Below are 10,322 nucleotides of genomic sequence, written 5' to 3'. Positions count from 1 at the left end.
CAACATTTGTGGGGGAGAAAGAAAATCCATCACATTTACTCTGTAAATGGGCTTTTTCTCACACAGGGTTACAAATTACAGCAGCATGTAATGCTAACTTCTTCCAAACGGTTCAAATGAGCTCCTGACTGAAATCCACCCTCTCCACCAAGAGGCAATCATGCCCAGCAGTTTCCAGCCCTGTGCAGCAAATAGGAAGGTGGTTTTACCTTTTTTCCAATGCTCAGTTAGTCACGTTTCCCAGCTAGGCTTCCCTTAAGCCCTGGGTTCCTTTCAGATAAGAAACTGCACTGAACTTAAACCCAGCTATTTCCCACCGCATTTTCCTCCCCCTGTTATGCCATCAGTACTTATCTAGTAATATCAACTGGGCAAAAGTAAGAACGTAAAGTAGCAGTCAGCAAGTTCAACAAATGAGCTATAATCTCACCTTCCAGAAACCACGCTTATTTACATTTTGGCAAATTTCCTTCCAAAATTGTTGTTATACGCTGTTATTAGTTGGAATTATGTTGCATGTATTCGCTTTGGTTTCTCCATGTATTGTCATGTCACGTGCATTTGTCATTAAAAACTACATGCATTTTAGGTTAAAAGAGGATATCTAGTCATAAAACTGAATTGTAAAAAGAAGATATCCCTTAGATGGAAGAAGCAGTAGTTCAGAAAGGTCTGGCCTGTCATCAGGAAGAGTAGAAGAAGCTGTCTGATATCTTAAATAGCATTTCAAAGTAATCATTTTTAATCTTTTTTAATGGCTTTTTATATTACCAAAGATTTACATGCTTCAATGAATACATGCCTGCAACAGGTTTCCATTTACTCAAACCTTGACTCTATTTAAAAAATTTTAATGTGGTGCGCACTGTAGGCTAAACACTGAACTGCTTACAAGTCACTCCTCGGAAACCCTATACAGGGTCGTTATGAGTTTGAATGGACTCGAAGGTACTTAACAATAACAACATCATCATCATCATCAAGTGTTAGTACCCACATATTCTTTCTCTTAGTTAAATTGCATGCATATAAAAATTCTCATTTTCATGTAGAGTTCAACAACTCAGGGAAACTTGTAAAGAGACAAATTCTTCTACATTAAAGAAAACAAAAACAAAGCTAGTGAATGATTCTAGACCAATCAACATATTATTTATTCATTCTTCTATCTAATCCACAGTAATTTATTGAACATTTGCTATGCTCTTAGTAATATTATTGTTATTGTTAAGGGCCGTGTGGCAAATTAAAAAAAAACAAAAATGTTTTCACGAAATGTTTATGTGTGCCATGCACTAAGCATTTGTATTTAGAAATAAATAAAGATGATCCAGGTCAATGACTGAGTCATCTGCAGCTAATTTCTGACTCCTACTAAGTATGCCCCAGACTACCTTATTAATCTTTTATAAAGACCAACACCCAATGGCTGCTAGCTATTCTGGTGCTACGAAAAATAAAAACAAAGTATCCTAAAGGCAAGTAAAATTCTTAAATTAACTGATGATTTTAAATTGCTCTTTCTGCTTCCTAAATTTAGTATAGGCAATTTAACAATAATTATGGATACACATATAGGGTATGGAGTCCTGGAGTGACAATGTAGGATAAGCACTGGACCACAAGGTCAGTTTGAACCACAAGTTTGGCAGTTGACACCCAGTCATTCCTTGGAAACCCTAAACAGGATCTCTATAAATTAGAACCAACTCAACAGTACTTAAAAATAACAACTACAACATACAGATATATAAAAGTGTGTGATATTTAAACTAACCATGTTATTTGTTGTATGCCGTCAAGTTACTTCCAGCTCATAGCAATGCTAGAAGACAAAGTAGAACCATCCCATAGAGTTTTCTATGCTGAAATCATATGGAAGCAAACCAACAGGTCTTTTCACCTACCAAATCACTGGGATGGTTCAAAGGGTTGGCTTTTGGATAAGAAGCTAAGAGCTTAACCATTGTACCACCAAAACAAAATTAAAAAAAACACAGACCCACTACTGTGGAGTTAATCCGGACTCACAGTAACCTGTAGGACAAAGTAGAACTGTCCCACAAGGTTTCCAAGGCCATAAGCTTTTCAGAAGCAATCTGCCACATTTTCTCCCATGGATCCACAGTTGGGTTCAACAATGTGGACCTTTTTGGTTAGCGGCTGACTGCTTACTCACTTTGCTACCAGGGCTTCTTAAAATAACCAGACATAACTGCTATACCATGCATGCATAAAAAGCATGTGAATATGTGTGTATACATTTTATACATGATGTAGGGGCCTTGCTGGTACAGTGGTTAAAGCATTCAGCAGCTAATCAAAGGTCGATGGTTAGAACCAAACAGCTGCTCAGCCGGAGAAAGATGTGCAGTCTATCTCCATGAAAGTGTATAGCTGTGGAAACCCTGTGGGGCACTTTTTCTCTGTCCTTTCAGCTTGCTCTGAGTTGGAATCAATTCAACAGCAGTGGGTCTGGTTTTGGTTTGGCATATGACACACACATTTATGTACACAGTTGTTGCTGCTAAATACTGTTGAGTCAGTCCCAATTCAGAGTGACCCTGTACAGGGTTTCCAAGGCTAAAAATCTTTATGGGAGCAGAAAGTCTCATCTTTCTCCCACATGTTTGTGTATATGTGAGCCATCCATATGCTTGCACACACATTTACTTATGTCAAAATAAGTGAACATTCTCAATGAGAATTTTCTAAGACAATACATAAAGTGGAAAAATGGAATTGAAAAATAACAGAATTTCTCCACGAAATTTTTGAAGCCCCTTCATATTTCTAGTTTGAGTTACCCAAATCTACTGCCATCTAATCAATTCCAATTTAGAGACCCTCCAAGCACAGAGCAGAACTGTCCCAGAGAGTTTTCAAAGCCGAGCAAACTGCCATATCTTTCTTCCATGACCAGCTAGTAGATTCTAACTGCTGACCTTTAAGTTAGCAACCACGTGCTTAGCTACTGCACTACCCCAGCTATACATTGCTAAATTTATAAATCAGATACAAAGACGTAAAAAATTCAGAAATAATCTGCAGATTTCTCCACATTCAAGCTTATATTTTACACTTTATTACTTACGTTCCATAAAATAGGGTCCAGGCTCAATTCTCCATATAATTTGTCCTTTTTGTGTTCCGGTCACACCCCTGTTTTTAGAATCCCAGAAGTTGGCTGGAGAATTCTCATCTGGAAAAACAAAAAAATTGATTCTTAACCTAATTTCATTCATTCATTTAATAACTTGCATTAGTCATCTTTTAGTTAAAAGACTAACACACTTGTAAGATAAATAAGAAATAAATAAAAGGAAAAATATTGATGAACATTTTTCTCAATGACTGCAGTCCAACAGACAACCACCATGGATGTCTATGCTTGTCTTTATACATGAGAGAATTCGGAGGGATAGTAGAAAGAAGATGAAGTTTCTGGACTTGGCCAGATGGCTCAATAATTCCAGACAGAACAGCAAAACCAACAGGAACTATTGCGGCAGTTTCAGCATTGAGCTGATTTATAAGGAAAGGCCTAAGGTGAGCTCCCATCTATAACTGCCAACTCCCCCCCTCCAAAAACAAAACAAAACAAAAACACCACAAACCCTACTGCATAGTGACTCTCTTAGGATTCCTGAGACTATAAATCTTTATGGGAGAGGTCAGCCTCAACTTTCTCTCCTGGTAGATTTGAACCACTGGCCTTGTGGTTAGCAGTCCAATGCCTACCCCACAGGGCCACCCATCTATAGAAGTCTTTATTAAAAAGAAAGGAATAATTATGATGGAAGAATAGACTAGAACTCCAGATGACAGGAATAAAAGGGACATTTGGATATGAGATTGTGTCACCACATGGCACAGATTTGCGATGAACAGTGCTCAGGAGACACCCCAAAATCATCTTGTCTGCTAGGACAGTCTTTATATGTACAAGACCAAAGCCAGGATAAGAAAGGCTAAGAGAGGGCATTTAGGCTGCTGTGTGGAAGAAGGACAGAAAGGGCGGTGATGCAAAGAACAGGTCTGAAAGTAGTAGTTCCCAACCTTTCTAACCTCTTGAAATAGTAACACTTGTAGAGCACATGGGAGTACACAGAGGACACGCCTACAACTAAAGAAGAGTGTTTGTGCCAGGAGATATGCATACTCCAGAGTACCAAAGGAGGACAGAGGGGAAGAAGCTAGCACTCCTTGTGTGCATGGATAGTTGGTACAGCTCTGGATTTGTCAAGTGTGAAGTGCCTTTGGAAATGCACATGGAGACATTCTTTGGCAAATCTGCAACTCTGAGCCATTCAAGGTACTCCATCATTCCTTTGCTTCACTATTCCCTAAACGTATCTTTCACCTTCCAAGGTTCATCTTTTGGTCTCCGTGAATGGTCATCAGATGCAATAAACAAATATTATCTTTTGTCCCTTGGAAAAGTAGGGTTAATTGTGTGGCACTGTGGAGTAATGCGCTAGATTGCAAGGTCAGTTTCAACCACAAGATTGGCAGTTTAAGCTCATCAGCCATTTCTCGGAAACCTATATAGGATCGCTATGAGTTGGAACTGACTCGATGGCACTTAACAACAACAACAAGAAGACTGAAAAGAATCATTCAAAAAATTTTTTAATGTCACAGAAAGCTAAAATAATACATGCATAAATACTTTTAAATTTTAAAAAACATTTACTTCCCTATAGTATTTCATGCACAAATAATAGTTTTGAGAATTATTTATGAAAGATTTATTTTCTTTCTATATATTGCAAAGAATAAAAATCCCAAACACTTAATTGTTTTTATACAGAGCTTGTATATAAACCAATATGCAGGGGATACTGCATTATTTCCACCACACGTCTGTCAGTTTCTTGTGCTGAGGTGGTTGGTGTGTTGCTGTAATTCTGGAAGCTATGCTACAGGTATATTAAATACCAACAGGGTCACCCATAGTGGACAGGTTTCAGCTGAGTTTCCAGATGAAGAAAGACTACGAAGAAAGAGAGATGGACTACTTCTGAATATTTAGTCACTGAAAACCTATGAGCAGCAGTGCAACACTGTTAGATTGAAACATGATGAAGAACATGAGAATATTGTCAGATATAGTGCTGGAATATGAGCCCCTCAGGTTGTAAGGCACTCAAAATATGACTGGGGAAAAGCTGTGTCCTCAAAGTAGATCTAACCATGATGACATGAATGGAGTAAAGCCTTCTAGACCTTCAGTTGCTGATGGGGCACAACTCAAAATGAAAAAAACATACCTGTAAATATCCATTAATAAATGGAACATGGAATGTATGAAGTATGGATCTAGACAAACTGGAAATAGTGAAAAATAAAACGGAACACATAAACATCACTATCCTAGGCATTAGTGAGCTGAAATGGACTGGTATTAGCAATTTGGAATCTGACAATCACATGTTCTACTATGCTGGGAATAACAAATTGAAGAGCAATTTAGTCACATTCACATAATAAAAAAATATATATGAAGATCTGTCTTGAAGAACAATGAAATTTGTGGTATGATAATATCCTATAAGGAAGACCAGTTAATACCACTATTATTCAAATTTAAATACCAACCACTAAGGTTAGTGATTATGAAATTGAAGAATTCTACCAACTTCTTCATTCTGAAATTGATCAAGCATGCAATTAAGTTGTGTTGACAATTATTGCCTATTGGAATGCAAAGGTTGGAAACAAAGAGGAAGGAACAGTAGTTGGAAAACATGGCCTTGGTGATAGAAACAATGCTGGAAATCGCATGACAGAATTTTGCAAGACCAATGACTTCTTCATTGCAAATACCTTTTTTAAACAACATAAAAGATGATTATACACATGGACCTGAACAGATGGAATACACAGAAATCAAACTGACTATATCTATGGAAAGAGATCACGGAAAAGCTCTAGATCATCAGTCAAAGCAAAGTCAGGGGCAGACTGTGGAACAGACTTGCATTGTTTGTATGCAAGTTCAGGCTGAAGCAGAAAAAAATTAAAACAAGTCCACGAGAGCTAAAATATGATCTTGTATATATCCCACCTGAATTTAGAGATCTAAAGAACAGATTTGATGCATTAGACACTAAAGACCACATCAGAAGAGATGTGAAATGACATCAAGAACATCATATAGGAAGAAAGCAAAGGATCATTAAGAAGACAAGAAAGAAGAGAAAGACCAAAATGGATGTCCGAAGAGACTCTGAAAGGTGCTCTCCAGTGTAGAAATGCTAAAGCAAATGGAAGAAGTGAGGAGATAAAAGAGCTGATTACAAAATTTTGGGAAGACAAGGTCAAATATTATGACAAAATGTGAGAAGACCTGGAGTTAAACCAAAAGGGAAGAACACACTCAGCATTTTTCAAGCTGAGGGACTGAAGAAAAAAATCAAGCCTGGACTTGCAATATTGAAGGATTCTCTAGGCAAAATACTAAATGATGAAGAAAGCATCAAAAGAAGATGGAAGGAATACTCAGTCACTATACCAAAAAGAAATGGTCAATGTTCAACCATTTCAAAAGGTAGCATATGATCAAGACCCAATGATACATTGAAGGCACTAGCAAAGAACAAGGTATTGGGAATTGATGGAATACAAATTGAAATCTTTCAACAAAATAATGCAGCACTGAGGTACTCACTCATCTATAACAATAAATTTGGAAGACAGTTACCTGGACAATTGACTGGAAGAGATCCATATTTATGCCTATTCCAACAGAAGTGATCCAATAGAAGGTAGAAATCATTAGACAATATCATTAATATCACATGCAAGTAAAATTTTGCTAAAGAAAATACAAAAATGGCTGCAACAATACATTGACAGAGAACTTCCAGAAGTTCAAGCTAGATTCAGGAAAGGTTGTAGAACGAGGGATATCATTGCTGACATCAGATGGATTTTGGCTGAAAGCAGAGAATACCAGAAAGATATTTACCTGTGTTTTATGGACTGTGCGAAGGCTTTCAATTGTGTGAATCATGACAAACTACGGACAATGTTGCAGAAAATAAGTATTCTGGAACACTTAATTGTACTCACAAGGAACCTGTACATAGACCAAGAGGCAGTTGTTCGAATAGAACAAGGGAACACAGAATGGTTTAAAATTAGGAAATTGTGCACTAGGATTGTATTCTTTCACCATACTTATTCAATCTGTATTCTGAACAAATGATCCGAGAAGATGGATTATATGAAGAAAACTGGCATCAGGATTGGAGGAAAACTTACTAACAACCTGAAATACACAGATGACACAACCTTGTTTGCTGAAAGTGAAGATGACTTAAAATACTTACTGATGAAGATCAAAGACCACAGCCTTTGGTATGTGTTGCACCTCAATGTGAAGAAAACAAAAATCCTCACCACTGGACCAATAAACAATATCCATCTATGGCTATACCACCCTGAAAGTGCCTGATTTCATCTATTCTCGGAATCTCAGCAGGGTTGGGCCCAGTTAGTACTTGGATGGGAGACCAACTGGGAATACCTGGTGCTGTAGGCTTTTTGGAGTCCTGATCTAGTACTGTGGGTTAACATGCTGGACTGTAAAGTTGGTTTGACTTCAGTATTGGTGGTTCAAGCTCACCAGCTGCTCCTCAGAAACCCTATACAGTATCACTATGGGTTGGAACCAACTCAATAGCACTTAGCAACATATAAATGGAGAAAAGACTGAAGCTGTCAAAGACTTCATTTTGCTCATATCAACTACCAATACCCATGGAAGCAGCAGTCAAGAATCAAACAATGTATTGCATTAGTTAAATCTGCCGCACGTGGCCTATTTGAAGTGTTCAAGAGCAAAAATATCAGTTTGAGGACTAAGATGCGTCTGACCCAAGCCATCATTATTTTTGACAACCTCATATGCATTTGAAAGTTGGACAGTGACTAAAGAAGACCATAGAGGAATTGATGCATTTGAGTTTTGGTGTTGGACTAGAATACTAAAAGTACCATGGACTGCCAAGAGAACAAGCCTATCTACATTGGAAGAAGTACAGCCAGAATGCTCCTTGGATACCAGGATGGCCAGACTTCAACTCTAATACTTCAGACATATTATCAGGAGGGACCAGTCACTGGAGAAGGGTCAGAGGTAAAGAGGAAGACCCAATGAATTGAATGAATTGAGATGAATTGGCACAACAGAAGCAACAATGGGCTCAAATGTAGCAATGATTATGAAGTTAGCACAGAACCCTGCAGTGTTTCGTTCAGTTGTGCAGAGGGTCACCATGAGTTGGTACCAACTCAATGGCACCTAACAGAAAAAACTACAAGGTTTAAAATGAGGAAAGATGTGTGTCAGGGTTGTATCCTTTCACCATACTTGTTTAATCTGTATCTAAGCAAATAATCTGAGACACATCAGTCAAAACCTCTAACAACATATTATATTACGCAAATATGCTGCTAGAGGCCTCTTTTAAATATTAGAGAGCATATATATATATCATGTTTAGAACTAAAGTGCACTCAACCCAAGCCATGGCACTTAACAACAACAACAAAAATATCAAGAAGAATCTGTGAATTGACTTTAAAAAGAGCAAAAGAATCTATAAGAGATATGATCAAACTCACCAAACATATTCAAACATAACTTGGATTTGGAAATTTTATATTTAAAAATTTTTATTAATATTAATATTTCAAAATCTCCATAGAGTAACAGAAACAAAATAGGACCAGAAAAATATTCAGAGCCCTGATATTCCTATCAACTCAGGCAGAGATGAGAAATTTTGTGAGAAAAATGCCATGTGACAGATTTGTATCAGAGAGGTGAAAGAGATGCTTACAAATTTGCTTTTGCAGTAAATTAACTCCCTCTCTACCCTGTATTTTCTAAAAACAAAAATGGCACAGAGATCTGAATTTATTTTCAATTACTTTTTGGATCCACGTTGAGATAACTATGCCCAGACATTGGATCATAACAGGGCTGGCCTTGTTCTGATTACAACAGGAAATGAGATGGCTTGTCTGCGATTTGGGATCAGGGGAGCAATACAAAACTAGTACTGAAACAAAAGGAATATTCTAGACCTAAGCAAAGAGTATACCTTCACAGGGAATACTTGTCAGAACAGCAAATTTAAGAGCATACACTTGGCAAGATATTAAAATCTTGCAAATACAACATGACAGAAAAGCACCGAAAATGACTTTGTGTTATGAATTACATTGTATGTGATTGTGTGTCTGTGGGGGGTGGGGGGAGGCAGATTTTTACCATCACATGTATCAAACAAGAGTACCAATCTTATTTAGTGCGATAAGAGCTCACTAAGAAACTTTCTTATGAATTTGCAAACGTGTCCTTAAGTTGTTGGCTTACCATCCCTTGATGGTCAATTCCATACACCGAATCCCCCTCTGTATAGAAGAGAGAGATTGGGTGTACGATTTGGTTAGATATCATAATCATGATGCAATTAGCTGAGAACGCACTCACTGGAAATATAGTCCTATGACTTTGGAGTCACTTAAATGACTATTCATTTTAGATACCAGAAACATTTGCTGAGAGTAATGTGCCAGAGATAGGAGAAACATACAATAAAGGCAAAAAAAATGTAGCCAAGGCTGAGAACATCCAATGCCAAGTATGCACGTGGTGCTCCAGAGGATTTTCAGTGGCTGATTTTTCAGAAGGAAATTGCCAAAGGTACGTCTGCATGAACATTCAACCTTTTGGTAAGCAGTCAAGATATTAACCATTTGTACCATCCAGGGAATCCATTAACTGAATAGGGTTATTATATTGTTAAAATACACAAAACAAAAATAAAATTTCTCATCAAGCAATGCTTAATGACTTTTTGAAGAGACTCCCCTTCCCATGATGTTCTGAAGAGAGAAAAGCATATAGTTGACTCCAGGATAAGCTTCACTGGGAGAATCCAACAAGACCAGTTTAACCTCTCATTCTTTATGACAAGAAATTTCCATTGCCGTTCACACTTATTCTATCCCATCATTTAGTTGGTATTCAACTTTGTTTATATCTTACAAATGATCACTCTAATATGCAAAAATATAAAGTGGCTTACCTAAAATCATAGAACCAGTTTCAGGTAACCTCAAAGGCCTGGAAATATCTTAAACAAATTTCTTCTTGACAAATACTTTCAGGGCACTTCTAAATTAAGATTTATTTATTTCAAATGAAATGTTTTCCTATCCAGGGTATTGTTGTTGCTGTTAGGTGCCATCGAGTCGGTACCGACCCATAGCAACCTTATGAACAGCAGAACGAAACACTGCCC

At 37.4% G+C, this 10,322-nt stretch overlaps 1 protein-coding gene across 1 annotated transcript in view; it reads right to left on the bottom strand.

The window, feature by feature from the left end:
* Positions 1-10,322, bottom strand: part of HECW2 (HECT, C2 and WW domain containing E3 ubiquitin protein ligase 2) — a 356,874-nt gene that overhangs the window by 240,527 nt on the left and 106,025 nt on the right. The window contains exon 2 of the mRNA XM_006862016.1: positions 3,095-3,202. Coding sequence (XP_006862078.1) covers positions 3,095-3,202 — 108 coding nt within the window. The remainder of the gene's footprint in view (positions 1-3,094; positions 3,203-10,322) is intronic.

Source organism: Chrysochloris asiatica, unplaced genomic scaffold (assembly GCF_000296735.1).
Source record: "Chrysochloris asiatica unplaced genomic scaffold, ChrAsi1.0 scaffold00045, whole genome shotgun sequence".
Lineage (NCBI taxonomy): Eukaryota > Metazoa > Chordata > Mammalia > Afrosoricida > Chrysochloridae > Chrysochloris > Chrysochloris asiatica.
The sequence above is the reverse complement of the archived record's forward strand: the minus strand, read 5'-3'. Positions and strand labels throughout refer to the sequence as shown.